The sequence below is a fragment of the Nerophis lumbriciformis genome, linkage group LG02 (assembly GCF_033978685.3).
Source record: "Nerophis lumbriciformis linkage group LG02, RoL_Nlum_v2.1, whole genome shotgun sequence".
NCBI classification, from domain to species: Eukaryota; Metazoa; Chordata; class Actinopteri; order Syngnathiformes; family Syngnathidae; genus Nerophis; species Nerophis lumbriciformis.
Genome location: NC_084549.2, coordinates 30959257 through 30981556, shown reverse-complemented (window position 1 = coordinate 30981556; position 22300 = coordinate 30959257). Strand labels below are relative to the sequence as shown.

General features: G+C 39.2%; 1 protein-coding gene across 6 annotated transcripts in view; it reads left to right on the top strand.

Moving 5' to 3' along the window:
* The window catches only part of lyst (lysosomal trafficking regulator), a 103816-nt gene that overhangs the window by 21879 nt on the left and 59637 nt on the right, over nucleotides 1-22300 (top strand). For 5 of the 6 annotated variants that reach the window (XM_061960704.1, XM_061960713.1, XM_061960722.2 and 2 more), the window contains 7 exons: nucleotides 4181-4269; nucleotides 8178-8376; nucleotides 11445-11535; nucleotides 12286-14374; nucleotides 19255-20188; nucleotides 20259-20420; nucleotides 21171-21333. In XM_061960704.1, the coding sequence (XP_061816688.1) occupies nucleotides 4181-4269; nucleotides 8178-8376; nucleotides 11445-11535; nucleotides 12286-14374; nucleotides 19255-20188; nucleotides 20259-20420; nucleotides 21171-21333 (3727 nt within the window). Of the gene's footprint in view, nucleotides 1-4180; nucleotides 4270-6817; nucleotides 6935-8177; nucleotides 8377-11444; nucleotides 11536-12285; nucleotides 14375-19254; nucleotides 20189-20258; nucleotides 20421-21170; nucleotides 21334-22300 lie in introns of those variants that run through there. The other variant, XM_061960739.2, reaches the window with a different exon arrangement.

The following is a 22300-nucleotide window of genomic DNA, read 5'->3' as shown; positions in this document are numbered from 1 at the left end:
ATCTTCAAATGCTTTTTTTTCCCAGTTAGAAAAACTAGATGGTGTTTTCATTTGCGCTCGTTCATCTGTGCTGATGGGCTCATACTGCCCTTTCGGTTTGAAGCTGAAATATTCCCACAAAGGGACATTTGGCTTTGTAATCACATTGTTTCCTCTTCATTTTTGTTACTTAGCGGAACTTGCCGCTAGCGAGTTGCTGTGTATGTGTGTAAGCCAGGGGTGCTCACACTTTTTCTGCAGGCGAGCTACTTTTCAATTGATCAAGTCGTGGGGATCTACCTCATTCATATATATAATTTATATTTACTTATTTATGAAATATATGTTTTTGTTAACAAGTTAGAGGTGTTTAATGATAATGCAAGCATGTTTAACACATATAGTTAATATTGTTAATAAATTAAAGGTGTTTAATGATAATACAAGTATGTTTAATACATATAGTTAATATTGTTAACAAGTAAAGGGTGTTTAAAGATAATGAAAGCATGTTTAACTCATATAGTTAATATTGTTAAAAAATTAAAGGTGTTTAATGATAATACAAGCATGTTAAATACATATAGTTAATATTGTTAACAAGTTAAAGGTGTTTAATGATAATACAAGCATGTTTAACACATAGTTAATATTGTTAAAAAATTAAAGGTGTTTAATGATAATACAAGAATGTTTAATACATATAGTTAATATTGTTAACAAGTTAAAGGTGTTTAAAGATAATACAAGCATGTTTAACACATAGTTAATATTGTTAATAAGTTAAAGGTGTTTAAAGATAATACAAGCATGTTTAACACATATAGATTCCTTTCTTTCATGAAGACAAGAATATAAGTTGGTGTATTACCTGATTCTGATGACTTGCATTGATAGGAATCAGACAGTGGTGCTGATAAGGTCCGCATTTTCGAATGGAGGAGAAAAAAAGTCCTCCTTTCTGTCCAATACCACATGAAAGTGGTTGGTTTTTGGCATCTTATTTGTCCAGCTTCCGTACTCCTTTGTATACACTTTACAAGAAATACATTGCCGGCAAACTCCGTAGCTTGCTAGCTTGTGCACGCCAGCTTTCTGAGACTCCTATTTTGTTAGCGCAACTGTGCAACTGTGCAGTCGGTCTTTGGAGTTTTGACGACAGGTACGGCGCCAGAGTCTGTTGAAATAAAGTGTTTCTCGCCTTCCAGTCGGTAATTTTAATGAGCTGGCAGCAGCCAGTGTCATCTCAGAAGACCCTCGGGTGCCGTGAATGTCAATCAAGTGACGAAAATGACGTCATTGTGAAGATTTATGATCGCTCATTTTTAGGACTATTTTTTTAATGTCTGGCTGGTGATCGACTGACACACCCTCCGAGATCGACCGGTAGCTCGCGATCGACGTAATGAGCACCCCTGCCCTAGGGTAAACTGGGTGTAACACACGGCACACTGACAAAGCTTAACCTATTGTGACTATAACAATCTACAAGGTTAATGTAGGTTGCTTCTCTTTCTCTCCTTCCATTTTTCTGCATTCTTTCGTATCTCAAGTTATCATTACGTATATGTATTGTTGCATTTAAACAACTGTATTGTTGATAATAAAGGTAAATTATTGGTATTGTTCATTATCAATAGCGCTATTTCTATTGGTATTTGTATTGATCCATTTGTAATGTAATAATGCTCATTGTCATTTCTGTATTATTTGTTATTTTTCGCTAACTGCTTATTTGCTATTACTTTTACCATCATATTTGTACATGTCGTATTTGCTGATGTTGCTCTATTGTTGTTGTTGTTGTTATTTGCTGTTGTTGTTTTTGTCTCTCTGTCTAATCCCCCTCTTGTCCCCACAATTTCCCCCTCTGTCTTCTTTTTTTTCTCTTTCTATCCCCTCCTGCTCCGGCCCGGCTGTACTAAATGATAATATAAATACATTTAATAAAGTCAAATACAAATAAGGCAACAAGAGAAGTATCCTACACTTCTCTTTTGTAAAGTAAATCTGAACAGCCGAAATGGGCATCTACATCAACTATATGATTTGCCTGAGAAGCTGGACAGGACACACACAAAAAAAAAAAAAAAAAAATTTTTTTTTTTTTTTTTTTTTTTTTTTTTTTAAATAATGTAATGCGATCTACCAATACTACCTTTGCGATCGACTGGTAGATCGCGATCGACGTATTGAGCACCCCTGGTGTAAGCAGTCACCTCGCTCTCTGCCCCAGAGACAAAGATTGTGAATGCCTGAAAAGAGGGATCATGGCGTTCAGTTAATTCTGCTGTTAAATGAATGTGCTGAGGGCAATGCACAGTCAGACCTATTTTTCCTTGTTGACTTGTCCAGGGTGTATCCCGCCTTCTGCCCGATTGTAGCTGAGATAGGCTCCAGCGCCCCCCCATACCCCAAAAGGGAATAAGCGATAGAAAATGGATGGATGGATGGATGTATGAAGCGAGAGACACTTTTGATTGGCCAGGAGGCAAAGGACGCAAGGCTGAACAATTCTGATTGGCGAACATGTCTGTCACTCAAACGCCGGTGACAGTGGAGATAAAAAACAAAAACCTCCCACTCTTGTGGTTAGGATACCGCACTAATTGAAACCTCGACGTCGATTTATCATGCAGCCTTATTCTACGGTATCTCCTTCTCGCTGCTTCTCCGTCAAAAACACCATCAGCAGCTTTTACGTATTTTACGCTAACTGAAAGGGACAAACGGTAGAAAATGGATGGATGGAATATCTACTGTTTATTTTAACATTCTTGGCTGGAGTTACACTCATTCTGCTTCAGTATGGTGCAGAGTTGCAGTGCTACGCTCTAATTGTTGGTGACACCCTTGGTCATGTTTTTTAATAATTTGTTTTTTTTATTCAATAAATATCATCCACTTCTTAGCACTGTACCTGAATTGGTCTCTTTGTCGGAATTGAACTACTGACATCAAATAAAGCTTGCACCATATTGAAATGTATTGTTGCAAGGAATGTCAATTAAATGAATTAAAATAACAATTAAATTAAAATAAAATTTCTTCAAGCAAAGGTCTGGAACACTAAATGCATTTGAAAAAACACAAACATGCAGCAAATATTGTAGAAACAAAGAAAAATGGTTTGAATCTGAGCATTTTGAGCTGCATTCTTACATGATATTTCAGATATAAACAATATGAACTAATAATACAAACAGGCTCCAGCACCCCCCGCCACCCCAAAAGGGACAAGTGACAGAAAATGGATGGATGGATGGATGGATGGAATACAAACAGCTGAACACCGTAAATTCCTTCACCAAAACAACAAATGTATTATTTCTAAATGTGCCTCCTTGTACTTCTCTCTTCACTGTTGTTTGCCCCACACACTCTTGCTCCACATATGCAAAGGTGCTTTGAATAAATGATTTGATTGGCTGGTTTGCATCACATGGCACACAACTGGTCTGATTATTTCCTGTGTGCATTTTACTACAATGAACAGAGGTCTCATTTACTTTCTCTTGTACGATATAACTTGTATATTTACAATACTGTGCAATATCCTCCTGTGAACCAGCCTCATCTACAGTGGACTTGTGTGTTTTGCACAAGAGGGCTATATTTTTTAGAAAAGTGTATTTAAAAAAAAAAGAGAAGACCATAAACAAATGTCCACTCTAGAGGACGAGGGTTCACCATCATTTCCTGTTTACACACTGTTGTTATTATTATGCTTTGTGCGCCTACATTCGGCGTGATTTATTGTACTGTTCAGTGCCGATTCTTTGTCTTTGTGACGAAGACAATCAGCACAGCTTCATTAGTCAAGGGTAAGCATATCCCGCACATATCCAGTCACTGCTGTCGGATTAGCAGAGGCGTTAAGTATGCGTTGACGCAGGCTTAGAGGGTCACACGTCTGCCACAGACGTAATAGCACACTTCCCTGCAAATCAGGTGACTTGTCGCTTTCAATAGATTTGTACAGTTGCGTCTACTCCGTTGGCAAGTAATAACGTTAATCTTAAATAGTTTTTGATGATTGTGTCTCTGTCTATGAGTCATAAAGGCACATTCGAGGAATATCTATCTTCATGTTGATTTGTGCCCGTTAATGTCATTAATTGGCCTAACAAAAAACAGGCCGAAGCTTTTCAATTCTGTCAAGAATAGTTTTATTCAAGATGTTTCTTTGCTTTCTTATCAGGTCAGCCTCCAGAGTCTAGAGAACTTCCTTTGCCTCTTCCACTATGTGCAGCATCACCCTCATCACACTAAAGATGCACTGAAATTCTGGTACGTGCCTTTATTAGCCCCTGTTTACATCTTGTGTGCTTTGTTTAAAAAAAAAAAAAAAAAAATGTTGGCTTTGTTTAAATGCGCATCTGTTTGCCAGCTTTATATTTATATTTTCTTGGCAAAGTCCTGTTATCTCTTTTTAATTGTAACAATCACAGTAGGGGTGGGTGCCTTTCACGTGTATGGGAATTGATACATCATACTGGTAGACAATTTTTGGTACTTTTGTGTGTGTTCATGTCTTAATAAATGTTAGTTTGTTTAATAATAAAATATCATGATTTTATTTAATATTTAAAACTGAGCTGAGGATGGCAACTGTGCTGTAACTTTTTTATTTATTACATACCAACTGTTTTGTAGTTTCGATTACCAAATTGGGAGATGTTAAATTTGCTGTGTAAAATCACTAATGCTATTCAGTAGCATATCTTTGGCAAATCCAATGTAAATTGGCATCGAGCTAGCATATTTTGAAAATATATTCTGTGTTGAATTTGCTTTAAAATTACTTTGCTATAATCATTTATATGATAAAACAGGAACTTTGCTAATTTAAGGAGAACTGCACTTTTTGGGGAATTTTGCCTATCATTTACAATGCTTATGTAAGACAAGAACATATGTTTTTCTTTTTTTTATGCATTCTTATTTGTAAAAAAAACATAAAATATATATATATATATATATATATATATATATATATATATATATATATATATATATATATATACATACATATACATAGGTTAGGTGGCTAACAATACAGCAAATGGGAGTACTCTATTGCACCCATGAAACCGCCAACAGTACTCCATTTACATGTTGTGACCTGAATATTAACCAAGTATTAGCGGTATTCTTATGATAAGCGCTAATGCAGGCAAACTGTTTTTAGTGGCGCCTTGATCACAGAGAGCTAATTAGCTTATGCATCTTATTAACATACTGAGCCGGTGAGCTGCTGCATCGCCTCTGAGTTGGTAAAAGGTTTTTCTAGATTATAAATCATGTTTCTCTCTTGGATAGTAGTAGGATGGGGCCATGAACCGTGAAAGATTAGGATGAATTATTAATCTAAACTGGGGGGAGATATGAACATCCCATCAGTTGGCATCCCACTAAGAGCAGGTATTGTAGAGTAAGTTATTGTTTTATTATGTTAGTAGTTTGTATTTCTTTTTCTTCTTTTTTTTTTAGCAATTAGCAATACTGCTACATGATAGTGTTTCACAAAAGCTTGATCTGCTTTCCACTCAGTTTCTAAATCTTGTACATCATCCTCGCATATTCAGGTTTAACGATACAAGGTTCTGGATCATCATCTGTCCCAATCAATCGTTGTAGGCTCTCATGAAGTGTGTACCGTAGTGTTGTTGTTGAAGAGAAAATCGAACGTTGTGACGTGTCTGATAAATTAATACACTGCCAAATGCTTAAAATGACAAAAATATGTAAGTAATACATGTTATTATGAATGTGCATGTTACTACATTACATATATACTTACAGTGTGTATATAACACATTAATGGAGGTTTTTGAATGTTTAGAACACTTTATAGGCAGAATGGAGCAACTCACATTTGCTCCATTGTTAGCTGACTTTTGCTAGCATTTATTTATTAGTTAGAATGCGTTAAAAAAAGAAAAACGTGTGCTTGTCTCACATAAGGATTGTGAATGATAGGCAAAATTATAAAAAAAAATGGGGATTACCCTTTAAGTACCTCTCGTGTATACAGTATTTTGTACAAATGTTTGAAAATCTGTGCACAGTGTATTTTTTTGTGGTTATTTTCAGGTTATGTATGTTAACAGCACCATTTACACGATATTAGCGATTACTGTTGTAGTTTTAATTGATGAAGAACTGCACTGCATCTTACTCAGATGGTTTCCTCTCAGTAGCTCAACAAAGTAACGAAAATATTTAGCACTTCTCACTTGCATGCAATGCTACTCTATACCACTGTAACCAAATAATACAATAATAGACATATTGCTTGGTACAGTGTCAATCATTCAAAACGGAGTATTGCCTTTTCAAAGGCAGATTGTATTTGTTCCAGTGCATATATGCACAGAATGTGGAATACATTGCACATAGTTCTACTGTATGTAACAATAGAAAAGCAATGCCAACTTATTGTGTTCAGGCCAAAGTCAATGAGCCTCAATAATAGTAAGTACGGTGCCTTATAATGTATACAGGCTGACTAACTGAGAAGTAATGAAACATTTACATTAAGCAGACATTTAATAAGATTTTAGTCTTGGTCTTAGTGTAGAATGTATAACTTTTTGCATCACTGTATAGCTCATGGCCTAGACATTCATAGTGGGGAATTACAAATGCAGTTTGTGTGAGTGATGGCCTGTTACAGAGGTCCTCCGTGGGTCACTGGAGGCTCGTCAGTATTCCCAAGGCCGGTCCCCTTGCCATGTGACATCACATGCTTTCATGTGATACGCTGATCTGCTGCGAATCTGGAAAGCCTCCATTTGAAATTCCAATTTAATGGAATTTGCGCTGCAGAACAGAAAATTCAGTCAGTAGTCGTACAAGGAGGTATGCAGATACAGCCAGCAGCCGAGCTGCAGTCAAACTCGGAATATGCACAAGATGACTGCAAGGAAACGGTCCGGCCCACTAACGTATGGTAGGACAACATGTCTTCAAGAGACAGACATTAGCAGTATTGTTAGAAATGTGCTTGTGGGACAGATAGTTGTTCTAAACCCTCCTCTCCATCGTGATTATGTTGTTGACAGATTTTTATATCTGGAGTAAAAAATAAATGACCGTATGTTTGAAACATATTAAAACAACTGCATTGATAGGCGCGATAACTGTTTAACAATTTCCTGTGTAGTAAGCATGTAACATGAACAGCGTACATGTTCAATGAGCTGCCTAACCCTTGCTAGTTGTATACCTGCACTGCTAAACCCTGTTTCTGCTTGAAGTGGTCTTTTTGCCAAGGAATGTCCGCTGTAACTCTTCGATCAGAAATGTGCAGCTCACATGGTGTACTTATTTAGTTTTAAGGAAATGCCCCAACTGAATGTTAGATCAACATTCTCCTTTATCATTCCCTTCTGCTTAGGTGTGACTAACAGTCATAGTAAACAAATAATTATACATTTATTCTGTATTAACTGTACTACTGATTCCATTGAGCATTCGTTGAAATCAGTAACGAAACATAATCACCATGAGGACGTGAGATAAGCATATTGTATGTGGTGTTGCCTATCTTGTGGAGCACTGAGGTGCTTTTGACACTGACCGTCATAACAGCACTATGTCGGGAATTCCCCTATTATGTGATCAACTTAATACATACTGTATGAAGGCTGGAAAAAAGACTTTGATCGGAAGCTGCAAAACTGGTAGGATAGATAAATTGACTGCTCTTCGCAGAGGAGCCAATCAAAGGGGTTTTACCATTTGTTTAGGGGCTTCAGGAGGAACTGGAGTATGTGGGGGAGGAAATCCATGGTTACCTTTGTCAGTCTGCTGGACTAATAGATTTTGATGTTTGTGCCCATAAATTGCAACACATAATTTGGACACAGAAGTACATACTAATCAAAGAAGGCACCTTTTTGTCTTTATAAAGTTGTGCAATAATTTCTGGAACTTTGTGTAATGATCACACTTTCCATGTGTATGTTTTTGTGCACAGTACAGAACCAAATCAAATCCTACTTATAATTAATTTTCTAATGTGGTGAAATCATGCATAAGTATTGCAAATGTATTGTCACTGTCTCTGCATTAGAGTACACTTTGTTTTGAGTGTCTTACACAGAATCTTAAAATGTGATTGGAACTAACCCTACTACATAGTCGGCAAGCTGATTTGCATACCAGCCTAATGTTGATCCCTCTTCTTATAGCTCAGACATGAGTGGGGCCAGTAACACACTGGCAAGGGAGTTCCTAACTGACGTACACCAGCTATGCAGTGCGGTGGCTCAGAGAGCGGAGGCTCGGGAGGAAGATGAGGAGGAAAGTCACATGGTTGCACTTGGAGAGTACCTGGTCAGAGGAAGGGGATTTCTGTTGCTTAGCACCCTGGATTCCATCATTGACCAGGTGAGGATGCAGATGCAAATGACAAAATGCCAATATTGACCAGTCAAGATGTTTCCTTTTCCTGTAGCTTCAAGGCTTTTTCAATAGAATTATTTTATTATAAAATGTCTTGTCAACACCACGTAAAAGTGAACGCTGCTACAAGAAAAAAGGACTACATATAGAAAAATAGTGTATATATATACATATATATGTATATATATTTATTTATATATATATATATATATATATATATATATATATATATATATATATATATATATATACACACGTTATGTATGCATTAGGGTTGTACTGTATACCGGTACTAATCAATTGAAATCGGTACTATACCACCTTTGAAAAGTACCAGTACCGCTCTTTCATCTGAGTGCCGCTTTGCGGCGGTGACTACAGAGCCAAGGCGCATGATGTTGAGTGTGTCAACACGCACACAAGCAATAACATCTTGGAGAGGAAAAATGGTAAAAAACTACAATTCTACTGGTTAATAAAGAGGGTGCCTGAAGCGCAATATGGAGGTATTTGGGCTTCAAAACTAACAATAAAGGTGACGCTTTAAACAGGGAGGCACCGTGTTGCAAGTACTGTTTTACACCTTTCCTGCTCGTCGGCTCCCAGACCGTGGTCGAGGAGAGCAGGGGAGACCTTTCACTTCACAATGGGTCCGTAAAGCTACGCTCTTTGGCCAGAATGACGAGGTCGTCGATTAGTTATAACTTAGTAACTTTATTTATAATTTCCACAGGGCACAACTGGACATCCACCATGCTATTGACACTCCTGCACATGCTAGCGCTACCTCTCCTAACTTGCCCACTCACTTACTCACGTCACTCACCCCACATACTGCCATTCTTAAAGGAGCACACGCACACATACGCTTCTCTCACATCAGCTGCTTTAAAATACGCCACGCGAAATGTGCCGATTAGTATTACCACCTTTGCTTCAAACTTAGGTAATCATTTAAATAATAAGCATTCAGAGTGATAAAGAGTGACAGGTAATAATGTAGTTGTTACACCTGTCCTGCTGTTCGGTCCGGTGCAGACCATAGTCGAGGAGCACAGGTAAGATGTTCCCTTCAGGGTCGAAGCCATTTCATTGCCTTTTAATTTATAGTTTAACCTTGTAAAATTGTTATTTGACTGTGAGTGTTTAATATAGTGTAAGATATTCTGTTAAAATAAAGCCAATATTTAAATGTTTCCCGTTATTTGGAAAAGTATCAAAGTATCGATATACAAAACCCAAAACCAGTGAAGTTGGCATGTTGTGTAAATCGTAATTAAAAACAGAATACAATGATTTGCAAATCCTTTTCAACTTATATTCAATTGAATACACTGAAAAGACAATATTTATATGTTCGAACTGAGAAACAATTTTTTTTTGCAAATAATCATTAGTAGTAACCTGACTTCTACACAACACAACTGATGGTCCCAACCCAATTGATAAAGCAAGAAATTCCACTAATCAACCCTGATAAGGCACACCTGTGAAGTGAAAACCATTTCAGGTGACTACCTCTTGAAGCTCATCAAGAGAATGCCAAGAGTGTGCAAAGCAGTAATCAGATCAAAGGGTGGCTATTTTGAAGAAACTACAATACAAAACATGTTTTCAATTATTTCACCTTTTTTGGCAGCACGTTGGACCAGGGATTAGTGCATGTGCCTCACAATACGAAGGTCCTGAGTTCAATCCCGGGTTCGGGATCTTTCTGTGTGGAGTTTGCATGTTCTCCCCGTGACTGCGTGGGTTCCCTTTGGGTAGTCCAGCCTCCTCCCACTTCCAAAAACATGCACCTGGGGATAGGTTGATTGGCAACATTAAATTGGCCCCTGGTGTTTGAATGTGAGTGTGAATGTTGTCTGTCTATCTGAGTTGGCCCTGCGATGAGGTGGCGACTTGTCCAGGGTGTACCCCGCCTTCCGCCCAAATGCAGCTGAGATAGGCTCCAGGCTCCCCGCGACCCCGAAAGGGACAAGCGGTAGAACATGAATGGATGGATGTTAAGTGCATAACTCCGCATGTGTTCATTCATAGTTTTGATGCCTTCAGTGACAATCTACAATGTAAATAGTCACAAAAATAAAGAAAACACATTCAATGAGAAGGTGTGTCCAAACTTTTGGCCTGTACTGTATATATATATATATATATATATATATATATATATATATATATATATATATATATATATGTCAGTTAGATGGTCAGATATGGAGAAATGTTTTTGTAATTTTGTTTTTCCAAGCATGATGTCGCTCTTAAAATGTGACTGTAATGTTAGCAGTGTTACTCACAACATTTGATATATGCCGTTTGTATGTTTGATACGTTTACAGCTGATAAAGTACACAATAGCGTTTTGAGGCTCTCAATCAACGGGCGCGGCCAAAGTAAGCTCATTATCATTAAAGCTACAGATACACAAAATTATGTGTTCCTAGTAGGGCTTACTAAAAGCACTTTTTAACTAAATTACAGCTCCAAGGCTAGTTAGACTATGGGCAATACGTTTACAATACGCTAATGTGGGCCCTTTGCGATTTATTTTAAATGCTACGATATGCGACCTCTAAACTCATAGATTTTAAATGATTATGTAAGGTGTTTTTACCTGCAAGCTCATTATTAGTAATTGACACTTGAAGAAGTTGAGAATGGTTTTTAATTAGCACTTGAAGAACTTGGTTCTCCCTGCTGTGAGGAATGCTTTTTTGTAGACGTGCAATCCCCTCAAATCTCGGAAGCAAGATTGTCATGCAGATGCTACATTGCTTCCCCACACAGTGGTGTGATGGATATTTACTGTTTAACTAATTTTGCACATGGACATACTTAACTGTCTGCTTTAAAAATTAATTTGTAAAAAAAATTATTTCACTAAATAACATAAAAACTTGGCTCTTCTAAATGAAAAACAAGTGGATGTTGCTGTTGCATTCAGAGTATGTCCTGGTGGGCGTGTCTAATGTGACATTAGAGTGTGACCAAAAGGAAGGTGAGAAGAGAGGCTTTCGAGGTAACCTTAGTGTGTTTTCTTGCACTCGAAGGAGTTGACTTGCCGAGAGGAGCTGCTCACTTTGCTGCTGTCGCTACTCCCTCTGGTTTGGAAGATCCCTGTGCAGGAAGACAAAGCCCCAGGTTTGTACTTGTTTTGAAGTTTGTCTCTTATTCTTGCTGCAAAGACACGTGACTGCTTCTTTTTTTGGTCTGTAACTAATCATAACAACTGACATTCTTTTTTATGTGCATGAAAACAAATGTGTATTACAAAGCTTAAGAACTTATTAAGGCTTTAAAAAAAATGTATAGACCTGTTATTGTTTTCTGTCACATGTTTTTAAAGATAAAGCACTCTTTTTAGTCTCAGATATACTTGGTAATAAAAAATTAGGATTAGTCTTCAACTTCAGGATCTATCAGTTAATTAGTGCTGCAAACATGTTGTTTTCCCCCTTTTTTGATTTGTTGTTTTCAAACGTTGGTGATCAGAATGAAACTGATAACCATAAAACAGAAGAGTGCTTGCAGAGGTGTTTGACCTTTGGATGACACTGGTATTTAGTACTGAACTGATGATCCTCTCTAACATGAACACTAGACATTTTTCCTTTAATTAATTCTTACTTAATGAATGTTTTTTAACCTACAGGTAATGGTCTGTGTCTGAAATTAATTCTTACTTACTGAATGTGTTTTAACAAACAGGTAATTGTCTCTGTCTGATAACCCCAAACTTTGTTTTATCATCTAACTCGTTAAGTGCTTTGGGAAATCCTATTCTCAAAGCCAAAATAAAACAAATTCCTCAGCTGTGTAACTTAAAATGGTTGCCAGTCTAACCGGTGAATCCAGAAAACTTACCAATAACAATATTTTTTACGTCAACAGATTTCACCCTGCCGTCTCTATTGGAAGTGTTCCTCAGCCGGGAGGTTAAGGCCGTGCCTCTCAGAGCAGGACAGAAGACTGGCGTAGATGACCAGGAATCTGGAAAGAGGCCACGTGTTGGCAGCGGTACCTGGAAATCAAGGAGGTCACGTAGGACAGCCCAGAAATATGCTGTAAAGGATGCTCGGCGGGCCCAAGTTTCTACCTCAGATTCCGAAGCCAACACTGAAGACAAAGCAGGCCCAGGTGGCTCAAGGAGTAGAAGGTCCCATGGCTCTACCATCCGGGTAAGCTGTCAACATCATCGTTTAGAAACTACACAGTTAACTGCCACAGCAACCACAGAAACCATGAGTGCACCATACCCACATCCCAGGGTCCATGGATCACAGACAATGGACACTGAAACCTTAACAGACCCGGCTGCCATGTCAATTTTTAACCGCATGGAGAACTCACCCTTTGATCTATGTTATGTCTTACTTTCGTTACTGGAAAAAGTGTGTAAATTTGACATGAGCATAAATCACAATCCCAGCCTGGCAGTCAGTGTTGTACCAACTCTCACTGAGATCCTGACTGAGTTTGGAGATTGTTGTGGTCCAGGAAGCAGTGGTGGTACAGGCGCGGAGGAGCTTGCTGGGGGCTGGACAGAAGAGCCCATTGCACTGGTCCAGAGGATGCTTCTACGCACCATCTTGCACCTGATGTCAGTTGATGTGAGTCAAAGTGAAAAGCTTCCTGATAGCCTGAGACGCAGCCTAACCGATCTGCTTCGTGCAACACTGAAGATCCGAAGCTGCCTTGACAGACAGACAAACCCATTTGCTCCTCGACCAAAAAAGACCCTACAGGAAGTCCAAGATGATTTCTCTTTTTCACGTTTTCGTCACAGAGCACTATTGCTGCCTGAGCTTCTAGAAGGGGTACTGCAAGTTCTTCTGAGTTGCCTGCAGGCCTCCACACCCAACCCCTTTTTCTTTAGCCAAGCACTAGATCTCATCCATGAATTTGTCCAACACCGTGGTCTGGAGCTGTTTGAAGCTACAGTGCTGCGATTAGAGGAACTCGGGAGGGCTCGGGATTCGGAAGTAGGAGGTGAGGCTTCAGAAAGGCTACGAGGTCTAGTTGCAGGGGTCTTCAAGATCATCAGTGCCGTCAAGAAAGCAAAGTCGGAGCAGCTGCATCAGTCTGTGTGTGCCCGACGTCGTCACCGTCGCTGTGAATATTCCCACTTCCTGCATCATCACAGAGATCTGTCAGGTTTGCCTGCTTCTGCTTTTAAGAAGGTTGCCTGGCGCAACCCATTTGAAGAGGACACTGAAGGGAAAGAAGGCATGGAGGGTGATGCAGTGCGTTACCCTGAGCGCTGCTGCTGCCTGGCAGCCTGCGCTCACCAATGTCTACGGCTTCTGCAACGCTTGTCGCCAAGTGGACCAGCTGTGTTGCAGGTACTGGCCGGGGTGCAGGCTGTTGGTATTTGCTGTTGCATGGACCCTCGTTCCGTGATAAGACCACTGTTGGATGCCTTCCAAGCTCCAGATCTGCGTAGTTACCAGTCTCATGTTCTCAGTGTTCTGGGTAGACTGATTCTAGAACAGCTTGGTGGGGGACAGCCCTCAGAGAGAGCGAAGCTTGCTTCGTGTAACATTTGCACTCTGGACCAGAGTCAGTTGCCAGTTCTGGAGGAGACACTACAACATGGGGAACCTTCAGCTCTTTCTACTAGCCTGTGCTACCGTTCCCAGGGGATTCTACCGAGTGGAGGGGGCGCAGAGGACATGTTGTGGAAGTGGGATGCCCTTGAGGCTTACCAAAAACTAGTGTTTGGAGAGGACCGACAGTTGAGCCAGCAGGTAGCTGGTCATGTGTGCCACCTGACACTGCGTGGCAATGCCGTAGTGCAGTGGCAGCTGTACACACACATCTTCAGTCCTGTGCTGCAGCGAGGGGTAGAGCTAGCCCACCATGCGCTGCAGCTTGGGGTTTCTACAGTTTGTACCCAAGTCTGTAGCTATCACACTCAGTGCCTGCCTGTGGAGGTGTTACTCATATACCTGCAAGCGTTACCTGCCCTCCTTAAATCAAGGTAAGCTCCCAGTTGTTGTTGTCTATATCATTTTATCTCCACTACTTTGGGGTGTTAAGTTTGATTTAAGTAATATATTTAGCTTGTAGTGTTTTGATGATCCATTCTATTCCATCAGTTTGATACAAATCTATTTGAAGACTTAAACTTCAACAGGTTAAATTGTTCCCTATTTTTCTACATCTTTCTCTTTATCATACGAAGATGACATATCAGCCTGCTCCTTGAATCTGCTCGGATTGTCACTAGATCGGTTCAACTGCGTCATTGCTAATTGATGCAAATTAATAATTTAGCATGGCTTTGTGCCTCGCAGGTGACCTGACTATGGATGGCTTGCATTATGTAGCACATACAGTAGTGAAGCAACAGAAGAAGCTTTTCTTTAGTTTAAAAAAAATAATTGTAATGCTCTTGTTTGGATGAGGAAGTTGTGATTCGGGTAAGTGCCTTTTCATTAAGAAATCTGGTTTAAACATGGCACATTGTCTAAATCGTAAATAAAAACAGAATACAGTTATTAGCACATTTTTTTCAATTTATATTCAATTGAATACACTGCAAAGACAATATATGTTATGTTTGAACTGAGACATTTTTTTTTTTTTTGCAAGTCATTAACTTAGAATTTAATGACAGCAACACATTGCAGAAAATTTGTCACAGGGCATTTTTACCACTGTTACATGGCCTTTCCTTTTAACAACACTCAGTAAACATTTGGGAACTGAGGAGACCAATTTTTGAAGCGTTTCAAGTGGAATTATTTCCCATTCTTGCTTGATGTACAGGTTAAGTTGTTCAACAGTCCGGTGTCTCCGTTGTCGTATTTTATGCTTCAAAATGCGCCACACATTTTCAATGGGAGACGACCTGCAGTCCAGTCTAGTACCCGCACTGTTATTGTAACACGTGCAGAAAGTGGCTTGGCATTGTCTTGCTGAAATAAGCAAAATACGTTGCTTGGATGGCAACATATGTTGTTCCAAAACCTGCATGTACCTTTTAGTATTAATGGTGCCTTCACAGATGTGTAAGTTACCCATACCTTGGGCAGTAATACACCCCCATACCATCACAGATGCTGGCTTTTGAACTTTGCGCCTATAATCGTCCGGATGATTCTTTTCCCCTATGGTCCGGAGGACACAACGTCCACAGTTTCCAAAAACAATTTGAAATTTGGACTTGTCAGACCACAGAACACTTTTCCACTTTGCATCAGTCCATCTTAGATGAGCTCAGGCCCAGCGAAGCCAGCGGCTTTTATGGGTGTTGTTGATAAATGGCTTTCGCTTTGCATAGTAGAGTTTTAACTTGCACTTACAGATGTAGTAACGAACTGTAGTTACTGGCAGTGGTTTTCTAAAGTGTTCCTGAGCCCATGTCAGAATCAGAATCAGAATCAGCTTTATTGTCATTACGCAAGGTAACGAGATTGAGGCCATTCCATACAGTGCGATGTGTGCATGCTAGAAAAACAATGTGCAAATATATAAAAATATAAAAAATGTAGAAGTGCAATGAATATGGTGTGAAATGAATATATACATGAAAAAAAACAAAACAAAAACAGGGTGGTTGGTGGAATGGGTTATTGCACCGAAGAGAAGGCAGTTATGAGGGACAATGGGGCAGTCCGTTCAGGATGTGGTGATATCCTTTACACACTGATGTCGGTTTTTGATGTAGTACCGCCTGAGGGATCGAAGATCACGGGCATTCAATGTTGGTTTTCAGCCTTGCTGCTTACGTGCAGTGATTTCTCCAGATTCTCTGAACTTTTTTACCGTACATGGTGAAATCCCTAAATTCCTTGCAATAGCTCGTTGAGAAATGTTGTTCTTAAACTGTTCGACAATTTGCTCACACATTTGTTCACAAAGTGGTGACCCTCGCTTCATCCTTGTTTGTGAATGACTGAGCTTTTCATGGAAGCTGCTTTTATACCCAATCATGTCACCCACCTGTTCCATATTAGCCTGTTCACCTAAGGGATGTTCCAAATAAGTGTTTGATGAGTATTCCTCAACTTTGTCAGTCTGTTTTGCCACTTGTGCCAGCTTTTTTGAAATATGTTGCAGGCATCAAATTCCAAATGAGCTAATATTTGCAAAAAATAACAAAGTTTACCAGTTCAAACGTTAAGTATCTTGTCTTTGCAGTGTATTCAATTGAATATAGGTTGAAAAGGATTTGTAAATCATTGTATTCTGTTTCTATTTACTATTTACGCAGCGTACCAATTTCACTGGTTTTGGGATTTGTAATCTTTTTAAAACATATATTCTCTTTAGTGTGGTATCACATTAGCGTCAGTGTTAAGGAAGGCATTTCAGATGGACTGTGTCTACCCTCACTGTGATTACCTTTGCAATAATCCAGAGGAAAGTAAGATAGTTAAAAAAAAAAAATACAATGTCTTTTAGAATTAAACTGCATCTTTACTAAATGAACTGAGTTTAACAGGAACTTTCAATCACAGAGATCACAAGCCACTGCACAGTGCACAGCTACTAATGCTCTTTTGTAAATGTACGTAAATAACTTTCATCACATACAGTATGTTGGTATTTATAGAAATCGTATATGCTTAGAACGCACCTAAAATGTTTCCGACATGGGAATCAGCAAGGCCCGACGGTGCACCAAAATAAGAAAGCTCATACTCACATAAAAACACATATGCACTATAAAATACATACTGTATATTTCACAATGTATAAGCATTTATGTAATTCTAGATAAAATTGTATATTTATTTATTGCAGCCTAAAAATCTAAATATAAATCTGTATTAAGTTAGTTATATTTGACATGTATTTATTATGTAGTTGGTCATTGAAGTGTTGTTTATTTAGATTATTTTTAATTAAATGATGAAACATATATAAATAGGTCAGGAGGTTCTTTGACTGTGTGTCAAGAGCCAGTGGCTTTTTTTTCTTTTTCTTTTTCTTCTTCAAACAGCACGGCCCGCGACCCCAAAAGGGACAAGCAGTAGAAAATCCATCCATTTTTACTGCTTGTCCATCAGATAAAAATCACGTTTTAATATATCAGACTTTGGGAGTTTATAATACTGTTGGAGTACAAATATTTAGATTTCATGCAACCACTAAATTATTATTACAAGTCAAATATTTTTATAAAATAAATAACTGTTCAAAAAACACATTTATTGTGCTGATAATATATTGAAATCATCTCACTTGCGTGCCAACTGCTCACAAGAGCTTTAAATATTAATAATTGTGTCATGAAACAGAATATCTGCTTTGTATTACTTGACAAAATAAAGACATATATATGTCTTTATATATATATATATATATATATATTATATATGTATATAATACATAAATTATTTGGACAAGTACGTGGCAAACAAAAGGCCTGAACATATTTTCCATCGGACGATGGAGCTGACACTACACTACACTGACACACACTTTTTCTTTGGCAGTCCAACACGTGATCCTTTAAAGAGGAACTGCACTTTTTTTGGAATTTTGCCTATTGTTCACAATTATTATGAGGGCTATTACGATGGATGGATTTTATTTAATGCATTCTAAATATTAAATCTATTTGTTCAAAAGTCAGTTTACAATGGAGCCGTTCAATTCTGCCCCTAAAAAATAATCCAAACATCTCCATTAGGGTTTTATATAAATGATGTAAGTATATATTTAATGTAGTAACAGGCACATTTACAACAACATTTAATATTTACGGATTTTGATCATTTTAAGCATATGCGGTGCATTAATTTCAAAAACGCATCACAACGTTCACTGTTTTTTTCTTCATCACTGATTTCTGCTCTCTGCAGACTTTTGTGAGAGTCAATAAACATAATAAAACATCACTTATCGTACAAAGTCTTCTGTCATTAGGATGCTGACTGCTAGGATGTTCATATATTCCCATTTAAATGAAAAATGTCTCATAATCCTCACCAAGAAGCAAAGTGAGGAAGCGGGGGGAACAACTGCTTTTCGTGTCGTTTTCGCCAGTTCCAGGTCCTAAATGTTTATCAAAGTGTCCCAACTTGTCGGATTACATTCTCAGCCATCTACTTTTCAGGTGAGAGGCAAGATTTATGATTTAGAATAAACTTACAGGGAGCAGGGAAGCGAGGAAACAGCAGACCCCTCGATGATGTAAACATAGGGACACACAAAAGTAATCACGTTGACATTATGAATAGTTTGTCTGCATTAGTGCTTATAATAACAATGTCACTAATACTTGGTTATTATTAAAATCACGAAATGTAAATTGGGTATTGTTGGCACTTTTTGGATGGTTATTTATCAGATTTTATGGGTGGAGTAGTGGAGCTCCCATTAGCAGACTTTTATTTACATTTGTTTAATATTTAGAATGCATTAAAAAAAAATCCATTCGTCATGTCTTTCATAATGATTATGAACGAGAGGCAAAATAAAAAAAAAAGTGCAGTTCCCCTTAAACTCATCGCCATGTTTTGCGTGACAATTTATGAATGATTATGAGAGAACAACGAGGTGGAACTTTTCTGCGCCCAATTCACTGCAGGTGTGATTTATGGGAGAAGTGAATGCTTGTGTGCTCAAGATGATTCGTCAATTTTGAAGATAATTTTTTGGGGGAGGCACGTACAGTCTGAGGTCTGTACTTACGCAATGTTTTATGTACGAATTCACTCACAATTTTATAAATGAGGGCCTTGGTCTTGACAAATTGATTTGATTGGTCCATTCTTGTACTTCTTTGCTCCGTTACAAACAGGTGTTAGTCTTCACGTAAACTGTGCCAGTCCAGCTGTATTTTTAGTTATTTGCTTCTTTGTGAATTAATCAAAAAGTTTGTACTCCAAATTATTTCTCTCATAGGGTGATCCGAGATCTCTTCATCAGCTGCAATGGGCTCAACCAGATGACAGAACTGGTGTACCTTGACCAGACGTGCTCTCTAGCTTTGAAGGTATTTGAGACTCTAATAACCAGTTTTGGACGCCAGGAAGCGGACAACGTACTCCAGGAGCTGGAGATTGCAGTTGCCGAACAGAAGCAGACAATCTCGAACCTGGCTGAGGATCCAGGGTCAAGAGGATCTGGAGAAGGCCCGCAGAGCCTTAGCAAGTTCTATGAGGGGCTAAAAGAGGGATATCCACGTCATAAGAGTCGTAGTGGGCAGGGACGAGGAGCAGGGCGGAGCCAAGCAGAGACCCACCTCCATGTCATTAACCTTTTCCTCTGTGTTGCTTTCCTGTGTGTTAGCAAAGAAGCTGATTCTGACCGGGACTCAGCTAATGACTCTGAGGACACTTCAGGGTACGATAGTACAGCCAGTGAGCCTCTGGGCGGGCGGCTGGCTTACCTGTCCCCAGACAGCGTGACCCTGCCATCCAAAGAGCAAGTACGACGGGCCGCAGATGTTTGGTCGGTGTGTCGGTGCGTCTACCTGGCCAACCCTTTGTTCCAGAGGCAGTTCTTCAGACTAGGGGGGTTGGATGTCTGTTTGCGCCTTATGAGCATGGTCATTCAGAAGATTTCCTGCAAAAACAAAGATGGCAAAGCAAAGAAGAAGAAGGAGTTCAAATCCAAAAGTAGCCCAGAGTCCACAGTCTTTGTCAGTCTAGATAAGCCAGGTCCGAAATCAATTCACTGCTCTCCTCCAACGGAAGGGAAGACCAAAGATCCAACAAAGAGGCAGGAAGAAGAGTGGCAATTACAAAGTATCCGCCTTCTTGAGGCTTTACTGGCTATTTGTCTACACGGTGCCAACTCAGCCCACCAGAAGACAGACTCTGAGCTTTCTTATCAGGTATCACACTCATATTCAGCTATCAAACCCAAAATGAGTGTCATCACAAGTTATCATGTCTTCTCTGTAGCTCCAGTCAGTGGATGATACCCTATTAGAGGTGAGAGACCAGCTCTCTCGCTCAGGGGTGGTCAGCTCTGACCTCGCTGTGCCGCTGTTTGATTCTCTTCTGAGAGTAGCCTTGGCCAATGTGTCGCCCTCTTCCGAGCCTCCCGAGGAGAAGCCAGACAGGGTGAGTCCCGCCTTTTTAGTGATGCTCTAAGCGACGTTATATGCCAAGTTTTATGCATGAACCTTTATTAATCTTCATATCTAATGCCGCAGGGAGAGTAACAGAGAAATATAATACATTTTCTTAATTTATGGTTCAACAGCAACACTCCTGTTTGTCAGGCTCTTAAAATACCAGAATGACTAAGCGTGTTCTAACACGGGAAGGTTTTGCTTTTTATATAATAGATTTACCTACTTCTGAAGTGCGTAGTCCTTTCTCAGTGAGTCATGGAGAGTGCGGAGGTCACTTCATCCTTCTGAATTTCTTCTGTGAAGCTCAAAGACAGTTCCACCTTCGCATAAATGGTTGTTTTTCTCAGATTTCGTCACGTCCACCTGCAATGTCTTGTGCTCTTTTTTTTTTTTTTTAAGAAATAAACTGTGCATTATCATAAGCCTGTCCTACTGATCAGCTCACACATGTGTTTACTTGAATGAACACTGTGTGTTTTTGTGTACTATTTTGATGAGTCACCGTACACAACAAGGAACTTGGCTGCCTGACTGCTGCCCATGTCAGCTGATAGGAGTCTTAAGATCAGTTTGTACTTTTTTCCGCACGAGTTAAATATTTTTTTATTCACAGGACATAATTTTTATTGCTTTTATTAGGACTGTATTGAACATAATTTGACTTCTTTCTTGCCCTCGTCCTCTCTCTCTTCCTTTTCCTATCTTGGGTCTTTTTTCCTCGCTGTCTTTTTACCAGAAACTCCAAGTGTTGGCAGAGGGGGCGGCCCCAGCAGGCGATCTATCAGAGGAGGTGGACGGCGTTCAGAGCTGTGGCGTCAAGCCCCTAGGGGAGGAGGAGGAGGAGGGCTACGACGCGGATAGCGAAAGCAACCCTGAGGACATGGCCAACCAGGAAGATGGTAGGACCACACTTAACTGCACCTCACTCATGCTTACATCCTTAGGAATAACAACAACACTGCTCATACATTACTGCCATGTCTGTTTTATTTAAAAACTTGCACTACACTGTCACAGGAGTCATGTGATGCTTATATAAATCATATATAATCGCTTAACTGCGTCACTACTTGTTGTGGCTTGTAAAAAATGTCAACAGATTACCGTAGTCTTGATGGATTGCAAAGGTACTTATTTTTAACAGTTATAGCTCTTTATTTTTAACCTTGGGAAATCACCAATGTCTACCTCTCCCAGTAAACATGTTTAACTAACTGCTTATAATGACACAGTATTTATGTGCATTAACTGTATGGGTTTGTTAAGTAGCATTGCCATGCTGAAGAAGTTTAAGCATGTTTGTGAATATAATTTTCTGAATAATACCACATCCTCATTTGTTATGCTGTGATAACATCTGGCACTAGAATTTTTTTTAAACGTGCATGACTTTGCAGAAACATATCTTCAACCATGAGAAGGCCCTTATGTCAGCTCTGCTTTGGTCTTTCAGGTTACAGTTACAGCCTGATTAAGTCCATTCACTCGTTCATTCCCCTCAGAATACACCCATTGTTTTGTGTTTTACAACTGCAGGCTACTACAGTTGTTGTGCTGCATGAGCTGGATCTTGTGATTTTAGGTCTACATCAAACTTAAACGTCTTGGAAAACAACAACCTTGAATCCAACATGCTGTCCGGTTGTCTAAATGAACATTGTCTTGAGATTGTACCATGTCCAGAAGTGCTCTGTAAACATTTAAGCAACATTAAATATCTGATATCAAGACCAGACTAAGACCCTGTCCACACCAATTCTGGTATTCAAAAAAATGTAATTGCGTTTAACCTCTTATCCACACGCAAATGTAGGTTTTTCCTCCCTAAAAACTGAGCTTTTAGAGTGGAGCATTTCAAACTCCGCT